Source organism: Zalophus californianus, chromosome 6, assembly GCF_009762305.2.
Source record: "Zalophus californianus isolate mZalCal1 chromosome 6, mZalCal1.pri.v2, whole genome shotgun sequence".
In the NCBI taxonomy this organism is placed as follows: Eukaryota; Metazoa; Chordata; class Mammalia; order Carnivora; family Otariidae; genus Zalophus; species Zalophus californianus.
In genome coordinates, this window is record NC_045600.1 from 73,542,661 (window position 1) to 73,568,360 (window position 25,700).

At 46.9% G+C, this 25,700-nt stretch overlaps 2 protein-coding genes across 8 annotated transcripts; both read right to left on the reverse strand.

Annotated features, from left to right (window-relative positions):
• Nucleotides 1-5,174: 5,174 nt before the first annotated feature.
• Nucleotides 5,175-8,775, reverse strand: SLC39A2 (solute carrier family 39 member 2). 3 transcript variants are annotated; one of them, XM_027572441.2, is made up of 6 exons: nucleotides 8,664-8,767; nucleotides 7,882-8,026; nucleotides 7,247-7,362; nucleotides 6,934-7,064; nucleotides 6,659-6,709; nucleotides 5,175-6,096 (listed from the first exon to the last, which is right to left on the reverse strand). In XM_027572441.2, the coding sequence occupies exons 2-6, from the start codon at nucleotides 8,016-8,018 to the stop codon at nucleotides 5,467-5,469; spliced, it is 1,065 nt and encodes a 354-aa protein (XP_027428242.1). In that variant the 5' UTR covers nucleotides 8,019-8,026; nucleotides 8,664-8,767; the 3' UTR covers nucleotides 5,175-5,466. The 3 variants fall into 3 exon arrangements, with proteins under 3 accessions (XP_027428242.1, XP_027428243.1, XP_027428245.1); XM_027572444.2 differs by having other exon boundaries at nucleotides 5,963-6,096; nucleotides 6,659-6,704; XM_027572442.2 differs by lacking the exon at nucleotides 7,882-8,026 and having other exon boundaries at nucleotides 5,467-6,096; nucleotides 8,664-8,775.
• A 160-nt stretch (nucleotides 8,776-8,935) lies between these two features.
• On the reverse strand, nucleotides 8,936-15,445 carry METTL17 (methyltransferase like 17). 5 transcript variants are annotated; one of them, XR_003516016.1, is made up of 15 exons: nucleotides 15,354-15,445; nucleotides 15,049-15,202; nucleotides 14,827-14,961; nucleotides 13,829-13,910; nucleotides 13,494-13,575; nucleotides 13,102-13,175; nucleotides 12,548-12,642; nucleotides 11,750-11,820; nucleotides 11,442-11,549; nucleotides 11,096-11,164; nucleotides 10,170-10,220; nucleotides 9,833-9,925; nucleotides 9,421-9,608; nucleotides 9,159-9,346; nucleotides 8,936-9,075 (listed from the first exon to the last, which is right to left on the reverse strand). XR_003516016.1 is itself a non-coding variant. In XM_027572438.2 (14 exons), exons 1-14 carry the CDS (start codon nucleotides 15,432-15,434, stop codon nucleotides 9,223-9,225), a joined length of 1,407 nt encoding a protein of 468 aa, XP_027428239.1. In that variant the 5' UTR covers nucleotides 15,435-15,445; the 3' UTR covers nucleotides 9,106-9,222. The 5 variants fall into 5 exon arrangements, 3 of the variants coding, with proteins under 3 accessions (XP_027428239.1, XP_027428240.1, XP_027428241.1); XM_027572438.2 differs by lacking the exon at nucleotides 8,936-9,075 and having other exon boundaries at nucleotides 9,106-9,346; XR_003516017.1 differs by lacking the exon at nucleotides 8,936-9,075 and having other exon boundaries at nucleotides 9,323-9,346; nucleotides 9,421-9,628.
• Nucleotides 15,446-25,700: the final 10,255 nt, after the last annotated feature.

The window sequence follows — 25,700 nt, forward strand, 5'->3', positions numbered from 1 at the left end:
TCAGTCGTTAGGCGTCTGCCTTTGGCTCAGGTCATGATCCCGGGGTCCTGGGATCGAGCCCCGTATCAGGCTCCCTGCTCCGCGGGAAGCCTGCTTCTCCCTCTCCCACTCCCCCTGCTTGTGTTCCCTCTCTCACTGTGTCTCTCTCTGTCAAATAAATAAATAAAATCTTAAAAAAGAAATAAAATAAATGCAGTAGGCCAGGATCAGAAGGGGGCAGGGGTATTAGGTGACTTGCAGAGTTCTAGAGCTAGTTATTGATGGCAAGGGTGTTGGGTGACCACATGCAGGGCAGGCAGCAAAGAGTGCTTAAATGCCACCCTAAAGAAAAGAAATAGCATAATTGGAATCACTGGACCAACCAGCTCCTAGGTAAACAAAACATGAGGAAAAGGCAAAGAACTCCAACAAGCATCAGCCTTGACCAGCAAGAGGTGCTGTTGTGAGGGGCACTTGGCTGGTTCAGTCCACAGAGATTGAGACTTTTGATCTTGGGGTTGCGAGTTCGAGCCCCATGCTGGGTGTGGAGCCTACTTAAAAAAACAAAAACAAACAGAGGTGTTGTTTTGCATTATGGAAGGGAAGGCAGGTCTTCTCAGCACATTTGCCTACACAGATAACACTGTTGGCAAGGTAATCTTCAGAAGAGGGAGGAAATGATATTTGTGTACATGTGTGAGTGTGTGTGTATATCTGTCGGGAGCTGGTGTGTGAAGTGGGTGGTGACTGTGTGTCTGTCTCTTATAGATGTGTCAGCACAAGAACCCCAAAAGTTAGGAAGAGGGAGAGATGCTCTCTGCTGGGAGCAAGGCAGAGGGGGTTTGCTGTCCTTGACTGACCTCTTTACAGTGTTGGTCCCAGACATTCCAGGCTAGCCCATGGGGATGCAGTGCCCTCCTGTGGTTGGCATGGTTCTTCCTAACTTTCTCCAGGTCCCACTTCCCTTCCTGTATCTCTCAGTGTTCTTTGTGATTCTACGTGGTAGCTACATAGGGAGGGAGTGGTCTGTGGCCCCTGCCTGTTCTCAGGAGAGGTGAGGGGACTTCATAGAAGCAGAACCACAAACTCCCTACTTTTTGTCTCTGCTTCAGGCTTAGGACTCCTGTTTCTCTCTTACTCTCACTCTCAAGGGATGTGTAGTTTTCCTGACTTCAGGGACAGAAGCCCAAGAGAGCTAAGACAGGGTTCACTGGGAAGGAGAATAAAACTAGAAGAATATGGGGATGAGAGCCTGGTGGGGTCAGTTTGAAAATTCCGGAACTCATGAAGAGATTTTAAAGAGTGATTCTCTGAAGGTACACACAAAACAGTGAAACTGCAGCAGGAGGGATAGATGTCAATCTTTAAGGGCACTCCTTTACATACTTAAGGGAAATGTCACAGTGGGAGCCGCCACCTTTCTAGAGAGATTTGGGGACTAACAGGAAAGTGAGACTCAGTTCTGACTAGAGGCCAGGACTGTGGTCAGCGTAAATGGTGCCCAGAGCAATTAGGTTGTTTGCACCCTCTCTCCTCGCCCATATTAGAATTTCCCCCAAATTGGATAAATATATAGTAAAAGTAGAATGCATTCTGTATTTGACATCCAATACTTCTAAAGATAGTAATTCTGAACAGAATTGAAATAAAAAGGAAATCGTCAACAACTGGACTCTTTAAGCATCCCCGCAGACTGGGGCCTGAGGGTGTCACCCCTGTCTACACCCTTTTTGCTTCACCTTTGCTAGTGGCCACAGGCTCCTCCCTGAGGTGCAGGGGTGGGGGTATGAGGGTGTCTGGCCAGCTGGCTCACTTGCACTCACACATACCAACCCACTCCAATTCTGGCGACTGTTCTTTGTACTCCATCACCCAAAGCCAGGAGCCAGGGCACTGTTTCCTATGAGGGAGGCATGATACTGGAAAACTCCTTCCGGGGAGGGGTGAAGTGGGCGAACTGTCTCACAAGAGCTAGCCTGGAGCTCTGTGGTTTTGTTCCTGGGTGCCTCTTGTTTGCAGGTGCTGGTCTTTGGCTGACCTCCCACCCTGCCCCAGGATACTCACTAACCTCTATTCTCTTTGATGCTGTGCCCCGTCTCCTCTCAACTACAAAAACCCAAGCCTGCGCTTGTATACAAAGGAAGGTGGGGGAGTTCCAAAGGTTTACTGCAGGGAATCATTTATTGGTGCAAGAATGGAAAGCTGGTTCTAGGTGAGAGGGCAGTTGGAGATCTCACTCTTCTGGTTTTTTTTTTTTTTTTTTCTATTTAAATATATAAAAAATACATGTGTGGGGGTGGAGAATAAGGGATGGGGAAAGGGCACAGGGATTCAGGGAGACTTGAAAACTGCTCCACATAACTTCTCTTGTGACTATTCCAAATAGCTTCTTCTCTGATCCTTTTTCCTAACCTGCGTCTTTCCTCATATTTCCTTCAGCTCTCATGATTCTAAATGTTTTCATTTACAATCTATCTCTCACGGCTGAGTGAGTAAAGGTTCGCTCGTGACTCTGGCTTCCGGTTGCCATGGCCCAGCTACCTTAGCCCTCCCTCCTGTCCACGGCTCTCAGGCCTGTCCTAATTCCATCCTTCGTCACTTCAGGCTCACCTGAAGTCACATTCTTCTGCTTCCTTACAGCCCTCTCCGACTCCTGGCTGGGGAGTCAGAGCTTTGGAAAATGCTCCGATAGTTCCTTTTTCTGACTCTGATGTGTTTTTTATTTTATTGTATTTATTTGAGAGAGAGACAGAGAGAGAGCATGAGCAGGTGGGAGGGGCAGTGGGAGGGGGAGAAGCGGGCTCCCCGCTGAGCAGGGAGCCGGACCCCAGGACGCTGGGATCATGACCCGAGCCAAGGGCAGACGCTTAACCGACTGAGCCACCCGGGCGCCCTGATCCTGATGTTCTAAGAAGCCATTCTCTAGCTTTATTGCATCTCTTGCTACGAAATGGTTTGAACTACAGACGGTTCCTGCTGGGGTTGGTAAGGTGCTGGGAAAAGGAAAGGAAGTGCTTGCTCACGGGAAGGGGAGAAAGCACTGATGGCTGAAAGCAGAGGTGGCTGAAGGCCAATGTAAGTGCTCCCGGGATGGGAGGAGGCAAAAAGTGCATGACTCACCCATGCTTGCAGTCTTCTGGCCTCTGCTCATTCCCCTCAGGTGCTGATAGCATCGGTGACCCAGAAACATATGAAGAGCCCCAGAGTCTGATGTCCTTCTCAAGTCTCCTTTCTGTAGCCCTACCAATCCTCTGTACCGGAAATAGCCAATGTCCGCATAATCGTGCCCCCTCCAGTTCACCCTTCCAAAGTCCTGACAGAAAGCCCCAGAGAGGGGATGGCAGGCTGGATTTGCCCCTCTGGATTTCTTGATGTGCCTCACGAGGCTGACCTATCTGCCATGCACCATCAGACGTTTTTGTCCTTTGGCTTCAGTTAGCATGACCAACAGGAGACACCAGTGGTAGAGGACAGAGCAGAAGGAGAAGGAGCATAATCCTCTGGCTTCCTCCTGGTCGAGCCCCAGCGGGCTGGTTGTATCCCTGCACCCAAGGCCACAGCTCTTACTGGGCGGCCCTCTCTAGTTTCTGCTCCCTGCTCCCTCCTCTTCAGCCCGGGTAGCAGCATTGTTCCTGCTCATTGTTCCCTCAGCTGGCTGGCGTGTCGCAGCACCTCCGACCCAGCATTGTTGTTGCTCAGCCCCCGGGGATTGCGCCACTGGCTGTGGCTCTGCCAAAATCCTGCCCACACCTCCCTATAGACTCTCTTTATTCAACTTGCCTCAGTTCTCCAATGTGCTCCCCGCTTCTTCTGAGCCCCTGACTCATAAGATGGGGAGGTAAAGGTAAGATAAGGGAGGAGAGAATCTGTGTATTTGAGCTTTTCTTAAAATCAGAGAAACATGGGTTTGAGGCCCAGCTAGCTATGTGATCTAGTTATTCGCCTCCTCCACATGACTCACGGCGGGGATAGCATCTACGTTGCGGGGAGGCGAGGTAGTATCTGTGACGGCGGCAGCACCGTGCCTGGCACAGAGCAGGTGCTCCGCCTGGAGACTCGGCTATGATTATGACATACGAGGCACCATTTGGAGAATGTATCCCATTACTTCATGCTGAAGGGAAAACAGAAGAGGATGGTGCTTCAGGGAACTTGTTTCCTGTATCAGATATTTTGATTTAGTTTTGCCTAAAGCTTGCCTTCTCCCTCATGCCCGGGTGTGTTGGCTGGGCTTGTGAGGAGGTCTGCGTCTCTTAGTTTGTGGGGAGGGCAACGGGATGAACAGGAGACAACTGTGACAAGAGGGACACTCAGGAGACCTTGTCCATGTGAAGGTGACTTGGGCTTCTGCACTGAGATCAGAAGGGGCAAAGTGGGGAGAGTGATGGAGCTCATGGGGCGCACCTTCTCTCTCCCTCCTTCTCCACTAAGTCTGAGATACTCCTCCATTTCATGGGTCAGGGGGCTGGGCAACAGCCAGATGATCAGCTTTGCATTTGTCCTTAGTAGTGTTTAAGAGAAGCAACCATTGTGGGGGTTACTCACACTGAAAGACAGACGGCCTAGTGGGGAGGGGCTGGAGGCAGAGGGGCAGCTATAGAGCAGGCAGAGCGAAAGCCACCGAGCTGTGCCAGAGCCCAGTAATCACCCTAGGCATTTAGCTGGCGCCTTTCTCCCTCTCCAAACACACTGCTTCTTAATCCCTCAGCACAAGGAAGCTGGATGGAGACAGAGGCTCAAAGGGCCACAGCATCCTCGAGGCTACACAGGGCTCAGTGTGAAAAATAGGAACCGGATGGAGGGAGGCTCTATTTAGCCTGATCTCGAGTCTGCTGGACACACTATGGTTGGCTGATAATAGGTACTGGGAGTGGGGTGGGTGTGGTTACTGTAGGAAAAAATCTAGATCCCGTGGTTTCTGTTTTTACACTTCTTCTCTCTAAATGCTGGGAACTCTGGCTCAGTTTCTCAACACCTGTGGGCAAGGCAGGAGTAGTTTGTTGGAATTTCAGCAATGCTCCCATTTGTGGAGGGCATGGCCTGCAACTAACTGACAGAATGGCTAGGGGCCTGGATTCCAGAAGAAAATACAATATCCAATATTCAGCCTTTCCCTCCCCACCCCACCACTTCCTATACCAGGCAGCTCCTGGGCAACCTGGAGAAATGAAGTATAGCATGGCTGAAGGGGAAGGGTAAAATGGACATTTTATTATACACAGTAGCATAAATGAGACAAGAGTCAAATCTAGAGTGATGGTCTTCATAACAATTCTCCAATTTATAGGCACTCAACCTAAACGTCCTTTTCTCAGTCCTGGAGGAGAAATGGATTCTCACGTAGGAGAAAGCTGTAGTCCAGTTCATGAGGATGATGCCTAGTGAATGTCGCTTAGTCTCAGTGGAGGGCCAAAGCCATTTGGGGAAGTGTCTCCCGAGGGCAGGAAGGCCATCCTAGATAGGTCCATCAGAAAAACCAGCAATCTCTTAGGCCCACAAGGCAATAAAGGCCATGAAGGCAAAACCAGCGGCTACGCAGCCCCACTTGGCCAGAGGGGCCTCAGGGCCAGCTAGCTCCCGGGGCAGAATTTCCAGGAAGGTGACATACAGAAAGGTGCCGGCTGCCACACCTTCTAACACCACCTGGGCTAGGCCCTGCCCCCCTTTGGAGTCCCCTTGGGTCACAGCCAGCCCCAGGACCAGGCCCATGGGGGACATGAGAGCTAATGACAGTATGGACAACGTGGCCCATCGTGAGCCAGTGCCTATCTGCACCAGCCGCAGTCCTACCCCAAACACTATGAGCCCCTTGTGAGCCAGGACAGCGAGACAGAGCTGCACGGTAGTTGCTACTGTTGGCTGCAGCCCCACGGCTAGCCCTTCAAACACTGAGTGAAAGGAGAGTGACAGCAAGAGGACGAGGGCCCGGAGGGGGCCCTTTGAGGGTGAGGGTGGGGGTCCGTGGCTGTGGAGTTCCAGGACATGAGTCCCGCCCCACTCTTCCTGCACCATGCTTCCTCCAGCGGCCTGAGGACAGCACTGCGATGCCAGCGACTCCAAGAAGAAGATAAAGAAGAAGCCCAGGGAGACGATAAGCTCTCCGTAGGGATACTCCACCTAGGAACAGAGAGAGGGGCTGGGAGGTGGGAAGGGAAGAGAAGCGAGTACACCGGGTGGCCGTGGGAGTGGGAGACTGAAGAGAATGGGAAACATGGGGCTCTGCCCAATTCGTAAGACCTGGCCGCCTGTTTGCCCTGCTGGCACTCACTCCGGTCTGTGGCCTTATTCCCATCTGCTTCAGATGCTTCCAGATTGATGCCGCATGTTGGGCATAAAGAAGGGCAGGGGAATGAAGCCAAGAGCAGGCATGGACAGCAACAAGAAGAATCCCTGAGGGACTAAGGGACACCAGAGTGACAGGGTTAGAAACATGGGAAAAGAACGTGAGGCCTACCAAAGGGCCAGAGAAAGAGTGAAAGAGTAAAGCAGAGCTTTTTCTGGGGTTCCACAGACCCAAGAGGATGGGGTGGGCTCCTCCCTTCCTCAGTGCTGTCTGAGCTGAGGAGCAGAGAGGATCCGTGGTTTCCTCCCTCACATACTCCCCTCAAAAGGGTCTGGCAGTGAAAGGGGTCTCCGGTTCTCCTCCCCCTCCAGGGAGGGACTGGCGGGAGATACTTACCTGAGCTGAATCAGCATCATCAGAAGCATTTCCCTCCCTTTCTGTCCTGTTCTAGGGAGAGAAAAGCAGGAATCAGGCGGGGGATGGAGCAGCTCAGCTTCCTGTCCTGCCCCTTCAGCTCCGTTGATTTCCTTAAAGTCCAACGTGACCGGCTTTCACCGTGCCCCGAAAGAGCTGTCCTCTCCCTGTCCTTCCACCCGTGTCCTCGGCCCTGTCATGGTCCCCCTCATCATTCTGGCCTCACAGCCCTGCCGCTCACCATTTCTGCTGCTCACCTGCATCTTAAACTTCTGGATCTCTGAGTCAATTCCCTCCAGGGCTTCAGCGGTCATGTGCATGAGCCCTGCTCCCAGGAAAACACCAGCAGAGGTGCAGCCCAGGAGGCTAAGGACCCGGCGGTGACGACCTAAAAAAAGGAGGAGTTACAATCCAGTTGGCAATGAGATAGAAAAGGTGACAAAAGAGCAAACAGGTAGCACCCGATGTCCCCAGCTTGGGGACGGTGAGAGCCTCGGAGCAAGGCGTCGGGATAGGTGATAGGGCCGTAGTTAGGCTGAGGTTAGGGGGCCGGAGGCGGCAGGGCTGTACCTGTGGCGGCATCAATCTGGAACCACTTGAAGCAGATGGGAATAAGGCCACAGACCAGGGTGAGAACCAGCAGGGCAAAGAGGCAGCCAATTTTCACTCCTAGTAGTGATTCCATCCTTGGGGTACAGGATAAGCAGATGCCTCAGAATAGTAAAAGGGAGTTAGGGTCTTTGGAGCAGGAGTGTGGAAGTAGGTGGTCAAAGCTGGACTATCTACTCTCCTGAGTTCCAGGAGGCCGTGGGGATCCTCCTTCTGTTCTGTGTTGCCTCTGCTTGCACAGCCTTGCATAGCTGACTGGGGCCCTGCCCCCGATTCCCGCCCTCCCCCGACGAGGAGGCCCCTCCCCTGGCTCACGCCTTCCAGAACTGGGAAACCAGAAACTCCAGACTCCCCGCCAGGCACAGCCTGAGCTATGTGTCTTCTCTTCACTGCCATGACTAATCCAAATGCTGTGGACAGTCTTCGTTCATGCCTGGCGCTGGTCTAATCCAAAATGGGGGAGTCTATGGTAGGTCTTCCCCAGCTGTTTTGTACTGGGGACACTTGGTCCTGCCTTATTCAAGACATTTGATCTAAGGTTCCCACACCTTCTCCACCCCACTCCACAGGGTGTTATGCTGGAATCTGAACCCTACCTTTTCAGAGGGGATTTGGGGCCCCCTTCGGGTAGGAGGTGGGGCTGAGAGGTGGTGCTGCCACCTGGCACTCCGGGGAAACCAGTAGATGAGGGGCCTCCCTTCTCCTGTAACTCCAGAGAAATAGCTCCAGGCATGGCAATTTCTAGTGGGGAGTTGAGATTTCTAGTATTACAATATTGATGCTGTTCCAATTTTTTGACTGTGCCTGTTTCTGGATATATACAGATCTTCCTCAACTATGATGGGGTGATGTCCCAAAGGACCCATCCTAAACTGAAAACTTCCTAGGTTGAAATGCCATTTAATACACCTAAGCTACCAATCCTAGCTTTGACTAGCTTTAAATGTGCTCAGAACACTTACACTGGCCCACGGTTGCGTGAAATCATCTAACCTAAGTCTATTTTATGATAAAGTGTTGAAGTCTCATGTAATTTACCACATACTGTCCTGGAAGTGAAAACCAGAATGGTTATAAGTGTACCAGCCATTTACCCTCATGATGCTGTGATTGTCTGGGAGCTGCGGCTGCCCAGCATCGTAAGAGACTATCATACAACATACTGCTGACCGGAGAAAAGATCCAAATTCAAAACTCAAAGTCTGGCTTCTACTCAATGTGCCTCACTTTCACATCATCTTAAAGTTGAAAATTTGAAAATCAAGCCACGGTAAGTCAGGACCGTGTGTACTGGGGGAGAGGGCCTGAGAATTTTAAGACAAAGAAAGGTTCTTTAGCTCTGGAACAGCGAGGCCTAGGGAAAAACTGAGAAACGAACCAAGCAAACTGAAGGATCCTGCCTGGATCTACAGGGGTGGAGATGGAAAAATTCAGTCTTGAGGGGGATCGGCTCTTGAGGAAAATGTATCAGGCAAACTCCGGGGGAGCTGATGAACCCTGAGAAAGACAGAAGAAAAGGAGGGAGAAAAACACAGAGGCTAGGCAGCCTGGCTCCCCCATTTAGGTGGCCCACCTAACAACCGTGACACCTGCTGAGCCAGTGTGCTCAGAGACTGGGGGCAGCTTTCCCTACTGGCCCAGATTACTTCCCTCGGAAGTCCTGGTCTCTGGGAGAAGCAGCAGTACTCTTACAGGAGAAGGTGAGCTTGAGATCTCTGCGGGAAGACAGGCACTGAATATCTGAGGATTCTCTCTGCTACAGGATTGAACATGACAACTGACCTCTGTACCTTTTAAGAATCAAAAGATCCACTTATTCTTTGAAAACTTTTTATTATTATTAAAGCCTCAAAAAACAGATACATAGGCCTACCAGCACTCCCACCCTGGATACCAGGGAGCTTCAGCCTTGGCAGGCCTAAATAAGAAAATACTTGTTACGCCTCCTTGTCAACTCCCAGGGGGTCTTCAGCAGGGGACAGAGGAAGCTCGGACTCTGAAGGCGTGATCACAGGTAAAAGGTCTCCCCAGGAGCTGACACGAGCACAGCGATACAAATCCCTATGGAAAACAGAGGTCAACATGGGCTGCAGGTTCTTGCCATCTCTCCCTAATTTTGGTCACACCCTTTATACCTGCCATGCTGGCGGGCTGTGATCACAGCATGCTGCATATGCCCATCTGGACAGCACAGGTGACAATGCACATGGCGTGGCCGTTTAAGGACAGGCTGAGTGATACGGGGCCAGCGATTAGCTTCCTCTGGAGAGCCCCGGGCAAGAATTACCATCGAGAACTTTTCCTCTTTTTGCTTCTTCTTGTTCTAAGATAAGGATATAGAGACTATTTGGAGAAAAAAGAGATGGGAAAAAAAACTTGTGACCCCCATCCCTGCAGCCCTTTTCATATTCTATAAGCCATGCACACTCAGGCCCGCAAACCTCCAGACTCTTCTCTGACTTCTCCAACTCTTCCCACCTCTGACTCTTTATCATCCTGTTCCCCTAGGCTGTTTTCTCCCTGCCATAACATTCTCAGGATACATACCCAGCTGAAGGGGATGCAGTGGTAAGCCTGAGAAAAGCTACAGGCCAGGGGCTTAGAGGCTGTCAACTGGGGACAAGGAAGTTCATGTGGACACTGTGAACACACAAGACAAAAGAACCACAGAATCAGACAACTGAAAAACAAAGAGTGACAGAGTTAAGGACTAGCCAATGGGAGCATAGGAGCCGGAGGTAGGGAGAGCCAGGGGAACAACTGAGAAAGAAATTGGACAGGGACACAAAATAGTAGAGGGTGGCTTAGCTTTGCCCTCTCACTTTTCCTGGCCATAGCTGAGTTCACATCTTTGCCCGCTGGGAAAGGCAGAAGTGACACTCACTGGGGCAAAGACAAAGCCAGGTCGAGGGTCCGAAGGTGACTTCTCTTTGCCCTGAAACCAAAAAAATTAAGCTGGGTCTGAGGGGTCTATTCTCATAACTCAATCTCTGCACTCAGTAAATTGAGGACTCCTTTAACATTCAATTCTGATAATTATTAACTAGGCTCCTTGAGTTAAGCTGGCTGCTTCTCTAATACTCCAAACAAAGAACTTTCTCTCTGCAGTAGGAGAAAAGCAGGAACTTGGCACATAGTATGGTGCTCTCCCTTGTCAGCAACCTCTACTCTCAAAGAGATCCCACTCCAGGACAATTAAATTTATGATTATACACTGGCTCATACTGTCCCCAAAAGATAAGGTTCTTGGCTTAGCAATGCCCTGGATCAGGGGTTGGTGCACTTTTTCTTTTTCAAAGGCCCAGAGAGTAGGCAAAATCTGTTTCTGTCCCAACTATTCAACTCTGCTATTTATAGTATGAAAGCAGCCACAGACAGGACGCCTGGGTGGCTCAGTCGGTTGAGCATCTGCCTTTGGCTCAGGTCATGATCCCAGGGTCCTGGGATCGAGCACGGCATCACAATCCTTGCTCAGCAGGAAGCTTGCTTCTCCCTCTGCCTGTAGCTCCCCCTGCTTGTGCTCACTCTCTCTCTGACAAATAAATAAAATCTTAAAAAAAAAAAAAAAGCAGCCATAGACAAGAGGCACACCAATAATCACGGCACATATAAAAACAGGTGGCAGGCCAAATTTAATCCACAGGTCCTAGTTTGCTAATCACTAGCCTATATCATAACGACTTTACATGCCTAATATCCTGAGAGTCACCCCTACCATTGTATGACAGAGTCTCTTCAGTTCTTAAGGGAGTAGCAGTGACTGGTGACAGATGGTGGGGCAGGGGTAAAAGAAAGAGAAAAGAATCTTACCTTAAGGACCAGGTCCCTGGCATCCATGAGAAGGCAGTGTCCAGCTTTTGTTCCATTCTCTACCAATATCTGTTCACAAAAAAGGAAAATAAGCATAAGCCCTGAATTAACACAAAAACATAAATGCTAGCAGCTCTGTAAGAACATTCACAGATGGAGTAGAGGGCCCTAAAGGAAAGGGCCATCCCCACATAAGATGGGAATGAAGAGCCTAAAAGAGGGACAAAGGGATCTATACATGAGAAAAATAGTCAAGAAGGAACACAAGTTCCAACGGAGAAAAGGAAATGCACGAAACCCATGACACTGCTTTAAAACTGGAAGGGAAAAAGAGATTTCAACTCACCAGAAAATGACTCGTCTTGCGCCACAAGGTCTGAACTAGCTCAGTGCGGTCAGCCTTGCTGGGAAGCTCACTTAGGGAGAAGGCTGATACCACCACATCGAACTGTACCTGAGAACCAGGACAAGGAACGTGACAGACCTGACATTACCCCCCGGCCTCCCTTCCAAGAGTATAACAAAGTTCTATCCCCTTATATTTCTTCTGTTCTCTTTTATCTTCTAACACTCAAGGCTGGGTTGCAAAGCTGAAGCCATGGTTTTCCATCTGCCAAATTCCACATTTAACACACTCTGAACATTGTCACTTGCCTTGGGTGATACAGGTAGAAACCGTCTGAAGAAGACACCTGGAACATAAGGCTCCCCAGATTCTGAACCACCTGTGGAGTAAAGCAGAGGCGCGGCAACTATGAGTGTATAGGTATAAACTGAAGTGATGTCTCCATAAGAACTATGGTCCCAAGGCTAAAGAAAACCACCAGGTGGGGCACCTGGGTGGCTCAGATGTGTAAGCACCCATCTTCGACTCAGGTCATTATCCTGGGGGTCCTGGGATCGAGCCCTGTGCCCTGCGTCAGGCTCCCTGCTCAGTGGGAAGTCAGCTTCTCCCTCCGCCCCTCCCCTCACTCATGTTCTCTCTCTCTCTCTCAAATAAATAAAATCTTTTTTTTTTTTTAAGATTTTATTTATTTATTTGACAGAGAGAAAGACACAGTGAGAGAGGGAACACAAGCAGGGGGGAGTGGGAGAGGGAGAAGCAGGCTTCCTATGGAGCAGGGAGCCCGATGCGGGACTCGATCCCAGGACCCTGGGATCATGACCCGAGCAACGACGATGAGCCACCCAGGAGCCCTCAAATAAATAAAATCTTAAACAAAAACAAAAACAAAGGGCAGGGAAACACTGGGTTGCCTCTCCTATTTCTCTTACCCAACCTACCCACAGTCCAGCAAAGGCCTCCACCACCCTCTGCTTGACCATAACACTGGAAAGAAATCAGACTCATCTTTAACTTTTAGCCCTCCTCTACTCCCCAATAGTACACCCTTTCTAGTTCTCTGCTTAACTCCAACTTTGAAGCAGCCCTTCCTTACCCCTTGTCCTCACCTTTCAGTAGCTTTTCTGCCAAAACCAACATAGCAGCTGAGCTGTCCACACACATATATTCACGTAGGCTCTGGCCCCAAGCACTATGAGCAGCCCTAAGACGGCAAAATATAAATCACCATTTCTCATGACAAAGAGTCATCCCCACAAGGATCTCATCCTACAGAGATCCCTCTGCCCCCAACCCCACCCCTGGGAAACAGAGTATTATCTTCAAATAGTTGGAAAAACTAACAGTGTTATTTTCTGATTTCATTTACTACTCCTTAAAAAAAGGGCAGACTCAAAAAACCTATTTGTAGGTAAAAAAAAAAATCTTGGTGATATGCCCTAGACTAAATTCCTTTCCTTTTTTATCTTTCTAAACATGGGTCTTTTTTCACTTCAAGTTTCTTTAAGTTCTGGCCCTAATCCATATACTTTCTTTACCTAATCTGAGAGAAGAACATTCTAGTTCCCAACTTTCCTATTCTCCCTCTGGTTCCCTAGTGTCTTGGAGTGTTATACACATGGCTCCTTAGAGCTAGAATTGACAGAGACAGAAAGATACTTACCAAGTGACAGAACCAGTACCCGAGCCAAAGTCCATTAAGGTTTGGGGCTGGAACTCTGGAACTCGAGCCCGGATCTGAGGAAATATGTAATACCCCACAGTAGGGTAAGTAGACCCTTATTTAGGGCCCCTATGAATTAGGGAACCATGACAGAGCAGATGAGATGTGAATGTTTTTTTGAGATTCAATGTAAATACCTTACGAATGGGAACCTCCTAAAACAGTGATTTTAAACCTTTCTTGGGTCATGAACCCTTTCAGAGGATAAAGAGAGCCTCTCAAAAAAAGAAAAAAAAAAAAGCACATACAATGTCCCAAGAACCGTACCCCAGAAGACTACTTTATGAATAAGGGAACTGATGGTAAAAGGTTGGAAGCTGAGGGGCTTTCACCTCATGGAACGCCCTGGAGACTGCTGCAAAGCCACCATCCAGTCTTGCTGCCATATACACCAGGCTCAGGCTCTCATGGTAGCTGCCAGAAAAACCAAAGAGTCACACCCACCAGGAAATAACCTCCATCCCACAGTTAAACTTCTAGATTTTTAGGAATGAAGTCTTTGGAAAGGGCTCTTCCAGCTCAGTGTTTTTACTCCTTAAAAGAGAAGAGTCCTGAGTACAAACCAGGTAGGCTTTTCAAATAGGAATTGTGTAACAGTACTTCCCCGGTCTCCTCCTAGAGACAAGATTTTTTTTTTTTCTTTTGCAGCCCTTCTACCCCCCCTTACCTCAGTTCTTGCCAATGGTATGTAGTTTTGCGCAGGGCTCGCAGCACTGCTTCACGAAGTTTCTCCTCCACCTGAAGTAAGTCTGCGGTGAGAACAAGAACTGAGAGTGAGGACCTAGGAAGAACAGGGCTCAGATCCAATATTTGAATATGCTGCCTGCTCATTCCCCTGCACCTCCCATCCTAGGCAAAATCTCAGAGCTTAAGGGAGAAGCCAAATCTAGAGAAAAATTTCGGGTAAAAATAACAACAACCACCACCATCACCACCAAAACGTATCAGATAGTATTTTGCCTCTATCGGCAGTTTATTCAACAAGACCAAACTTATCCCACAGGTTTTGCTCTCTTTTAAAGGAAAGTGTCTCAAAGATTTAAACGGATAGGATAAGGACAATATTTTTTGGATTTTCTTCAGTTCCCCAAAACTGCAGACTGTGACATTTCCAATGTTCCTAGAGGGAAGAAGGGGGCTTGAAAATCTCCTCTCAGGCTTGTGTTCAGTTCAGTACTGTTTTATCTACACAGCACCTACAATGAACTAGGCCCTGTGGGAAGTGCAGCGAATACAAGATGAATAAAAGGCAGGTCTGTAATATTAAGGAGCTCGCACTCATGAAAATAACTTGATGAGTTATACTCATTCTCCTATCCCTGAAGAGCGTTTCAGTACTGGACAGAGAGCCATACAAGGATTTTATTTCACTTGAATAAAAACTCAGACCGTCCTAATCCAGTGGATTTGCAGGAAAAAAAAACAAACAAACAAAGACCTAGATTTTGATAGGATACTGAAGTACCAAAGCCCCAAGAGCACCCTCGGAAACCATCCTCTTTTTGCAAAGCATCACTGTAACAAGCAGCTCTGGCCAGAAAAATCAAACAAGAAACCGCAGTATCTATTTGAGATAGATACTCAAACAGATCTGTAAAATTATTTCTGGCTTTTAATTTCCCACCGATATTTCAATTTGGCCTACTCTTCATTCTTAGGCCCTACCTGGGTTTTCCAGGAATTTTTCCTCAAGATGTACAGCCCGTCTTTGCAACTCCTCCGGCTCTACAGGTAAACGTCGGCTCCACAGATAATTGGTCAGTGCTTGCACCTGCTTCTCCACATTGGGCATCGAGCTCTCTATGGGCCAAAGATGAAACGCGACATCACTTAATGCAGACCCAGTCTCCGCTTCTTCTCGGGCTTCCGCTTCCCACCGTTACTCACCGAGCAGCAGGGACTGCGCAGCGGCAGCCAGGGCTGGCGGCACCTCTACGCATGGCAGATGCAAGATGCCGGGGTGCCGGCGATGGGGCCTCTTCCCCAGAAAATCGGAATTGTTATCGACCTGGGATACGCCCGGCACGACGGCGGCGAGCGCCTGCAGGCCGGGAAAGAAAAGCTGATCGCGGGGCAGAAGGGAAGGCTCTGGCGTTTCGCTAAGGAAGGGGCTGCCGAGGGCGCTCTTCCTCGGAGCGGAGCTATTCCTGAGATCCAGAGTCTCTCCAAGAGCAGGGAAAGCAGACACTCACGCGAGACTGGGGAGCTTCTCCACGGCCGCGGCGCCATCTGCTACATGTCAGCAGATGCCTCAGTCCTCTCGCGGTCGCCATGGCACCGGAGGCGAGCAGGAAACGGAAATGATGAGGCCTGTGACCCGCACGGAGCAGTGTCAGCCAATGAGAAGAGCGACTGCTTCTAGTAGCCAATAAACAATCGATATGTAAATCAGCTCGGAGGGGACCGGTACGGCGGTGGGATCAGGACCTCGGGTTCTCCTTAACCAGCTGAAGAGGAGGTGGCCTCAGGGCAGTGCGGGGACTGGCCTCCGCGTCCCGAAGTCGAGGGGCGGGGCGGGGACGGGCCCTTTCCTGGGCTCTCTAGAGAAGCGCCATAGACAGCAAAAGACTATTTCTGGATGTATTACCTACCTGTGTTCCTTGCGTTTCTCTGTGGAGAGCTCTGAAGTCTTGGGATTTTTACCCCCGTGTGAGAACGGGAGAATGCAATAAGGGAAAGATAAGAAAAACCCAAATTTAGGCAACCCAAGATAACAGAAATTAATAGCTAATAGATTCAGTGGTTTTTTGGTTTTGTTTTTACATATTATTCTTCTATTAAATTGTCCTCTTAGATAAATAGCTAACACTTAGAACGTGCCCGATGCTGTGGCAAGCACATTTACGTAATAAACCGCATTTAGTCCCTGCTATCTGTGAGATACATTCTATTAACCCCCTTTTGCAGTTGAAGAAAGTGAGTATTCAGATGTTTAAATATCACGCCCAAGATCACAAACCTTGTTAGATGACAATTAGATTTAAACCTAGGCAGTTTAGGGGCCCCTGGGTGGCTCAGTTGGTTGAGGGTGGGACGCTTGATTTCAGCTCGGGTCATGATGTCAGGGTTGTGAAATTGGGCTCCCCGCTTAGCGGGGAGTCGCTTGACATTCTCTCTTCTCCCTCTGTCTCTCCCCCCACTCACGGACTCTCAAATAAATAAATAAATAAATAAATAAATAAATAAATAAAATCTTCTAAAAATAAAGAAATAAACGTGGCAGTCTAAGTCTGAGCTTCACCTTTAAACATATGCTCTACCGAAGGGCGCCTGGGTGGCTCAGTTGGTTAAACATATGCTCTACCGGGTATTGTTGGCACTTGGAATGCAAATTAGCAAGTTAACTGGGAACAATATGCTAAAAGTCCTGAAGTGTTAAATTGACATGTAGCATTAAAATGAACTCACGGGGCGCCTTGGTGGCTCAGTTGGTTGGGCGACTGCCTTCGGCTCAAGTCATGATCCCCGGGTCCTGGGATCGAGCCCCAGGTCGGGCTCCCTTGCTGGGAGCGGAGTCTGCTTCTCCCTGTCCCTCTGCCCCTCCCCCTGCTTGTGCTCGATTGTGCTCTCTCTCTCTCAAATAAATAAATAAAATCTTTAAAAAAAAATAAAATAAAATGAACTCACTGCTCTGTGTGCCCTCTTGATTCTCTTAGCATATTAGTCAACTATGCAATATCTTAACGTTTTGATATCTGCTGACTGGATGGGTGAAAGTGTTGCATTTGCTGCAACTGCAAGAGTCCAAATATGATAATTATGGGGTAAAATATGGGGAACTACATCCATCGGAGAGTTAAAATGTCTGGTTTGCATTTAGGTTAGTAAACTTTGATTCCATTAAAGGAGGCTTTGACTTTGTAAATTGAATTCTCTGGAAGGACTCTTGAAGGTTGCTTAAGACAGGCGTTGTAAATTCTATAGTCACTGCTCTCCTTCTTTTTGGGTTCACCTTTTTTACCCCTCACTTTAATTCACACTGACACACTTAGCCTCATCTCTTGTGACACTTGGCTTTTACTTTATGATTTTGTTTATTTATTTGTGAGAGAGAGAGCAAGAGAGCGAGCACAAGGGGGGGGTGGCAGGCAGAGGGAGAAGAGGCTCCCCACTGAATAGGGAGCCCAATGTGGGACTTGGTCCCAGGACCCTGGGATCATGACCTGAGCCCAAGGCAGACAATGACTGAGCCACGCAGGCATCTCAACTTTGCTTTTACTTTATTATTTTTTTAAGATTTTATTTATTTATTTGTGAGAGAGAGAATGAGAGAGAGCACGAGAGGGAAGAGGGTCAGAGGGAGAAGCAGACTCCCTGCCGAGCAGGGAGCCCGATGTGGGACTCATCCCAGGACTCCAGGATCATGACCTGAGCTGAAGGCAGTCGCTTAACCAACTGAGACACCCAGGCGCCCTCAACTTTGCTTTTACTTTAAATTGTTGGCTCAAGTATTAGCAAAATAAAGTATCCCTGTCACTGTAGGTTAGCTCTAACATAAATTAGCTATATTATTTTTTGTCATAGGAAGATAACAGAACATAGGGATAAAATGCTTGCCATCTGGAATCTGGCAGTCTGAATTTGCATTCTAGAAAAGCAAGATAGTAAGAGTTGCTACCTCACAGGGTTACTAGAGTGAGAGGTTTAATGAGATAATGTCTGGCCCAAGTAAACTCTCAATATGTTGATATTATTATCATATGTGTTACCATATGTATTTTGGGAACTTGAAGAGACATAATCATATTTTTATTTTTATTATAATTTCATGTCTTATTTCCAAGACAGACTTGAAAGTGGGGATATTTGGGGCTAAGTAAGACTGAGCACTGGAGACTTAGAAGTAAGGAGCAGGAGACCTTAGTGGTACCTCTAGATGTCCCTCCTGTTTTTCGAACTACCAACATAGATTTATTCTGACATTGACGTAATTGGGATTGTTTCCTTCCTTCGGTAACACAAATTCTCAAAATCTGACTTAGACCTAAATTTTATGTGTCTTTGTTCTTAATCCGAAGTATTGTTCATAAAAACAAAACAAAACAAAAACCTCCACACCACCCTCCTCATGGATTGAGGATGTCTTTAAGACCTCTAAAACAGTGAACACTGTTTGATCAAGTTCTTTTTTCATTGAAAATGCTTAATCGATACTTGTTGATGACGTTGATAAAGTCACCACTCTTTGTTTCCATGCTTGGAAAAGCTTAACAGGGTAAACTAGGTTGACGATCTGAGTCTAATCATTTGACCAAGTCACAATCCCCCCAAAGCATAGATGAGCCCATTTCATAACTAATCCATGAGTTCTGCTACATTAATGCTGGTTTCATACCTTGATTGGAGTAGTATTTCCAATTAGTAATGTTGAATTACATTAAAAAAAAAACACCAGACATAAATGTGGAGAAACTAGGAAACATTAAAAAGAAATACCCCCCACTTCTTACCCCCAAAGTAAGTAAATGGGCAAAAAATTATCTGAGGGCACCTGGGTGGCTCAGTTGATTAAGTGACTGCATTCAGCTCGGGTCATGATCCTGCAATCCCAGGATCGAGTCCCACATCGGGCTCCCTGCTCGGTTGGGAGTCTGCTTCTCCCTCTTACCACCGCCCCCCCCCCCACCACATGCTCTCTTTCTCTTCATTCTCTCTCTCTCAAATAAATAAATAAAAATCTTAAAAAAAATTCTCTGAGGAAGGTTTGGATAATTTGGTTAGAGATGGATGATGACTATCTGGTTTTCTCCACAAGTTTATGAAAAAGGGAAATGGCTAATAATTAGGTTTAGAGAAACTCTCAACAATGAAGGTTTGAAGCAACTAAAGTAAGTTTCTTGGGAAATTAAAGAAATTCTGTCATCAAAGTTCCCAAGTGGTGCCATTTTTTATCTCTTTCATGTCTTTGTATAAAGTTTTCCCCTTTTAAAAAAATCTTCTATTCTCTTAAAGCATTATTTGTTGTGTTTATTTGCATTTGTTGTCTTCTAGATTAGTCTTTATCTTTTAAATGGCTTTTACTTTTTTTTAAAGATTTTATTTATTTGATAGAGAGAAAGCACAGCAGGGGGAGGGGCAAAGAGGAAGGGGCAAGGGAAGGGGGCAAAGGGAGGGGCAGAGGAAGAGGGAGAAGCACAGGCTCCCCACCAAGCAGGGAGTCTGACTCGGGGCTTGATCCCCTGAGCCAAAGGCAGACTCTTAACTGACTGAGCCACCCAGGAGCCCCAATTTTTACTTTTATTTGTAACTCTTCCTGAATATGTCACCTTTTTTCCTGAAATTTTTTCTAATTTTGATGCATGTTGTTCTTTCATGTCTTGGATTATTTTCTTTTGAAACCATGGGTTGCATTTTTTAAAAAAAGATTTTATTTATTTATTTGAGAGAGAACAAGTTGGGGGAGGGGCAGAGGGAGAAGCAGACTCTGTGTGAAGCAGGGTGCCTGATGCAGGACTTGATCCCTGAACCCTGGGATCATGACCTGAGCCAAGGGCAGATGCTTAACTGACTGAGCCACACAGGCGCCCTCATGGGTTGCAGTTTTAATCCGTTTTGTGAACATGTCTTTGTTATTTTAGTTCTCAGTGGAGTGGACATTAAGATGGGATTAGGCTTATAAGAGATTTATTGGGAGCAATTCCTGTGAAGGGGAAAGGGAGAGGAAGCCCTAGGAGGCAGGAAGAACTGTCAGAGTGGGAATCAGGTCTGACCTCTGTGGAAAAGGGAGGGAAGAAAAACAGGCTGGATATGCACAGTTCTAAGAGTTTCAGCCAGGCTGATGGAGAATCTTTGAGCCCAAGGTCATGGTTAAAGGCATCCTGCATCTGGCAGAAATGGGGCTGACTTAGTATCCTTGCCGCACTGATTGGTTGAGGGCAGCCCATGGGGAGTGTAGCAGATTCAGTGTGGCAGTTGGGGCAACCGGTCAATTATGATCCGCATAGCAGGAGATCTGAGGAGTTGCATTTTCATAGCTGCCTAGAGCCACACAGATCTACTTCTCCAGGTGGGTTCAAGGGACAATTCCTTCAACCTTCACATGGGCTTCTGTTCCTAAAGAGAAACTTAAAAGGAGGTAAGTGGGGCAAATTATAGCCACTGTCACTGCTGTTGATCTCAGGGGTGCAAATGGCCCCCATCTACTCCCTCCGTTACTATCCATTCTAGTTTCCCCTCACCCTCCACTATCATGTCCTTAAGTCTTAGTGGCTTACCTGGTATTATGACCCAAACCTTCATTCCTGAGGGGTCCAAATCCTTGATAGTCATATCTTTCTCTGGCTGAGATTGCTGAACACACATATTCACAGTTACAATGGAGCATGGGACTTCTAGGAAGCACCCAAATAGATCACTTGGGTTCTACATGAATTCCAGTCTGTCCTCATTGTGTAAAAGCAGCCCTATACCCTTCCTCCTGCTAATCAGGGCTATTTAACCCTGACAGTCTGGTAACTCCATCTTTTTCTTTTTTTTTTTAGATTTTATTTGTTTATTTGACACACAGAGAGAGAGCACAAGCAGGGGGAGAGCCAGGGAAAGGGAGAGGGAGAAGCAGGCACCCCGCTGAGCAGGGACCCCCCCCCCGCCCCCGAACCCCAGTGTGGGGCTGGATCCCAGGACCCTGGGATCATGACCTGAGCCGAAGGCAGACACTTAACCAACTGAGCCACCCAGGGGCCCCTCCACTTTTTTTTTTTTAAGATTTTATTTTTAAGTAATCTCTGTATCCAACGTGGCACTCGAACTCACAACCCCGAGATCTCATGTTCTATGGACTGAGCCAGCCAGGCACTCCTGGTAATTCCTCTTCTTACCTGCTGGTCCCTGGACCCAAGAAGTATCCTGGCAGCAGCTGTAGTTTGCAGTTCAATAGGAACTTGGCAGGAGTGCATCCACTTTGGGGACCTGGACCTTTGGCCCTGCAGAGCCCAGAGTTACAGAGATGAAAGTACAAAATTTCCCAGTGGGTCAGTGGGCATGATGGTAAGTGGAGTCACTTCTGCTTCTGCTCTTTGGTTGCTGGAACCGTGTATTCTTCCTATTTGGGACACAGTATCATTTAGAGGTCTCTGGTTTAATAAGTACACTGGGTCCTGAAGAATGGTACCCATGTTTTCAGAATGTTGCCTTTGAACTGTTGCTTTAGCTGTGCCTTTAGAAAGCCAGTCTTCCCCTTCTTCTTCCCTCCCTCCTTTGTCTTCCTCTCTCTTTCTCTTGCTCTCTCTCTTTCCTTCTCTCCCTTCTCTCCCCCTCCACCTCTCTCCCTTGGAGCTGGAGTGTGCTGTGTCTTTTCTTTTGTTCTGAAGTAAACCCCAATCAACTCTACTCATTAGTCCTCTACATTCTTTCAGAGGTAAGTGATATTACTGAAGTATCTTCAGCAAAAATTAGGGGAGCTGTTCTGAACTGTGATAAAATAGAATGTCATAGTTTAGCTAATTCTTGGTTATAGCTCTCTGGGACTTTGATTTTACTTACCAAGCTAGCAGAGCCATGTGGTGATGACCTGCACTACCTTTTCATCTTTGATGTTTGTCTTTTATCTTTCCAGATTTGATAAATGATTTGTCCTCACTTGATCCACTGATGCAGTATACAAAAGAGGTCCCAAGTCATAGTCTTGATGCCAAATGTGCAGTGTGCCCGGTTATGATGGGCTCTTACTGAGGGTAATTAACCGATGCGATAGAAAGATTTTCTTCTTAGTTCAAATACACCCCTCCGAGCTAGTCTGAGAAATATCTGTTCTTCGTTTGTAAGGCACATGGATACTGACGTTACTGGTTATCACTCGGATGAATAGGCAACATCTCTTTCAAGCCTTTCTTCACAGGTATACAGCTCAATATTTGACATATACTTTATAATTATTGTCACAAGCAAGGTATGTGGGGAGAGGATTTTTTTAAAATGCAGGTGCATGTCTATTTTCTTCACCACTCTACATACAGAGCACTTAGCATAGTGCTTGCCACATCAAGGGCACTCAGAAATATCACTTAAGGGGCGCCTGGGTGGCTCAGTCGGTTAAGCGTCTGCCTCCGGCTCAGGTCATGATCCCAGGGTCCTGGGATCGAGCCCCACATCGGGATCCCTGCTCCACGGGAAGCCTGCTTCTCCTTCTCCCACTCCCCTGCTTGTGTTCCCTCTCTCGCTGTCTCTCTCTCTGTCAAATAAATAAATAAAATCTAGAAAAAAAAAAGAAATGTCACTTAAGTAAATATTGATGATCTAAAACTGTCTCTCTGTTGTCTTCACATAAGAATACAATATATGTAAAAAGGATCAAATATCCTTTGTTTCTTGGTGTCCGTAGGGTAGTTTTTATTTTTTCAATGGAATTCCATGGACTATTATTATCTGTATTCCTCTCTTGTGGTCCTCTTTTCCTATTTAGGAACTTCCAGAATGCCTTCGCTTTTGTTATGTTTTAGACATTTTTCAGAAGGCAATATTTTTGTATTACTTCTGCGTAGGATGGGACTCTATGATCTCTATCTATTTCTACAATTAGCTCCCCACCTCCCTGCCAAAGAATGTTTCTTCTATTTTTGATTATTGATTCTGTGTCTTGTGTTTTATGTTCATTTTTGGGATCTCAGTATATTTTAGGTTGATTGAGAATCAAGTGAGATGCATTCTTCTCCCCGCCCCCCCGGTAATTAAGGGGAAAATGTCATTATCAACTGAATTACCAAACTCATTCTAATGTCAGATGTTTAGGCTCCTGTCATTTGACTGAGCTTTGTAAACTATACTTGGTACAGTATAGAAATGGGGAGGTTATAAAGATACTAATATATTCCAAAATAGGAATTCAGGTTAGTAGGTCCTGTTAATAATTTCGGGGACCAAGTTACATATTCAGCAAGTAGACATTGTGCATTTCTACCGGCTGGACTTCTTTGTTGCTGGAATGCAATTCAACATGATCCTGGTAGGGCGCCTAGGTGGCTCAGTCGGTTAAGCATCTGCCTTCGGCTGAAGTCATGATCCCAGAGTCCTGGGATCAAGCCCTGTCCTGGGCTCCCTACTCAGGGAGGAGCTTGCTTCTCTCTCTCCCTCTGCTGCTCTGCCCCACCCCCTGCACCACTTGTGCTCTCTCACTCTCGCTCTCTCTCAAATAAATAAAAAACAAGAGAGGAGGATGAGGCTAGGAAAATTCTCTTAGAGTGACAGAGACTCATGAGATTGGCCAAGTTGAATGAAAGGGGTTGCTATATATCTTTCTTATGCCTTTCAAGGATTCAGCAGGCTAAGAACTACAAGAGGAAAGGATATGTGTTTTATTTTGTGTAATAACTCAAGGTTACATGTAAAACTCTTAGGTTCAGGATTTCAAAATGTAGGCAATACTGAGAGAAAATATTTATGACACATACCCACTCATTTGACTAATACAACATTTACATTTATATCTGCCAATGAGCTAAGCAGGGAGCAAGAGAATGTGTGGGGTAGGACAACAGGGAGACACGCCAACTTAACAGGAACAATCAGTGTCTCAGTGCCAGGCTGCAAGATTTTCTTCCTTGTTTTTGCCCAAGGAGGCTGGAGTAGCCTCAGAGACTGGGGGTCATGGTCTGCAAAAAACCTGATGCATGAGGTGCCTGGGTGGCTCAGTCGTTAAGTGTCTGCCTTCTGCTCGGGTCATGATCTCCATCCAGGTCCTGGGATCGAGCCCAGGCATCGGCATCGGGCTCCCTGCTCAGCAGGGAGTCTGCTTCTCCCTCTTCCTCTGCCTCTCCCCACTGCTCCTGCTCTCTCTCTCTCTCACTCTGTATCTCTCTGTCTCAAATGAATAAATAATAATAAAAAAATTATTTGAAAAAAAACCCTGTTGCAACTTTCCCCATTAGAAATGCAAAAAAGTGTTAAAAAAAACTGAAAAAAAAAAAGAGAGAAGGGCAAGAGATTGGTGCTTGATGCTCAGTGTTCAGTGATAGTGTATAGTGGCACAGGCTTTTACGCTAGAACTCTTACCAGAGACTGGGGGTTACTGCAGCCAGGACTCTGGCGCTGGACTCTCATTCATTCTTCCATAACCTTTCTCTCGAAAGCAGACAACATGTACACATTACTCATTTTCAGATATAAACACGTTTTCTTTAAAAATTTCTCGAGGGGCACCTGGCTGGCTTAGTCGGAAGAGCATGGGACTTTTAATCTTGGGGTTGTGGGTTTGAGCCCCCTGTTGGGTGTAGAGATTACTAAAAAAGTAAAATAAAATAAAATAAAATAATTTCTCTCAAAAACGACAAGTTTAAAAACAAGATTACATAAACGTGGTGGTCAAACTCACGACCCCAAGATCAAGAGTCACATGCTCCACTGAATGAGCCAGACAGGAGCCCCTGTGATGTGAGAAATAAAGGCAGAAGAAAAAATATTAAATTTCCTTACTACCTACAGCCCACTGACAAGTCCTTGAAACAGGCAGAGTGACATTCCTCTAGGGCCTCAACTGTCTTGTTGATACTTTGCTAAGGGCAAAAGGCAATCTTAGCCCAACCCCCAGGATCCTCTAAGCCTACTTTAACCTGTAAAAATTCCTTTGGAAACTTCCTTTATCTCTACCCCTGAAGATACATGTTGGCAGTCATCCCCCAAGCATATGATCCACTGATACACATCTGAAGGGTCTCATGACTAAGGTTTTATTAGACAGTAATAAATGACCTCATCCCAACAATAGCTAGCCCCCCTCAAGGTCCTGGAAACCTTGCTTCCAAAATTCCTTAGACGCTATCCCTAACCCCCTCCCAACTTGAAAGTATATAATGGGATACTCCTCATGACCTCGTGCGACTCTGTCTGCCCACGGGTCCTGTCTCCGCGCTTTCATAAAACCACCTTTTTGCACCAAAGACGTCTCAAGAATTCTTTCTTGGTTGTCGGCTTTGAACCCTAATGTCTTTCCTACATCACCCTGTTTATGAGACTTCTTAAGAACAAAAAATTTTATAATTTGACAAGATGAGGTGAAAACCCTCTGTCAAAACAAGCTCACTTCAGTGGAGGATGAGGCATCTTTTAAAAATACTTAAACAAATCATGCAATTTATAATACGTGTCCAATATTAGTTGACGGACAGCCTTCTGATTCACTTCTATGTATCTTAGAGCTATGCTCAGTCTCTTCTTGTTACTCACTTTCCATTGTCGGAGAAAAAAATTCGACTGAGTAAATTAGAAGATCTAATTAAGACAGGGAAACTTGAAGGGACCCCATAAAAAAAAAAAAAGCTGTTTTTTTCCTGCTTCTAGTCTTGCTAGGACCCGCACCCTCATCTTACACATGCCTTAGTGTATGTCCTTCTTGTAAGGGACAAGGAGTTAATTTCTTTGGAGGCTTCCAGCACCATAGATAACATCTAGGGAGCAACCCGGTGAGAGTAACTGGGCGAGGCCACATGTGTGTATTCCAGACCACTGGTGCCGGACTTCTGGATGCCAAGACTGCCTGGTTCCAGGGAATAAGTGATTTAATTAGTTTCAATCTATTCCACGAATGCCATATTTTAACGGTCAATATG

What these genes read in the sequence shown, in the direction of transcription:
- METTL17 (XM_027572438.2), bottom strand. Translation starts at nt 15,434, where the DNA reads ATGGCGACCGCGAGAGGACTGAGGCATCTGCTGACATGTAGCAGATGG. An exon ending in TCTCCAGGGCGTTCCATGAG is followed by an intron (nt 13,176 to 13,493) that starts GTGAAAGCCCCT and finishes ATATTTCCTCAG; the next exon opens with ATCCGGGCTCGAGTTCCAGA. An exon ending in ACAGCCCGCCAGCATGGCAG is followed by an intron (nt 9,347 to 9,420) that starts GTATAAAGGGTG and finishes TGTTTTCCATAG; the next exon opens with GGATTTGTATCGCTGTGCTC.
- SLC39A2 (XM_027572441.2), bottom strand. Translation starts at nt 8,018, where the DNA reads ATGCCTGGAGCTATTTCTCTGGAGTTACAGGAGAAGGGAGGCCCCTCA. An exon ending in CCCAAATCCCCTCTGAAAAG is followed by an intron (nt 7,363 to 7,881) that starts GTAGGGTTCAGA and finishes CTGTACCCCAAG; the next exon opens with GATGGAATCACTACTAGGAG. An exon ending in TCCAGAAGTTTAAGATGCAG is followed by an intron (nt 6,710 to 6,933) that starts GTGAGCAGCAGA and finishes TTCTCTCCCTAG; the next exon opens with AACAGGACAGAAAGGGAGGG.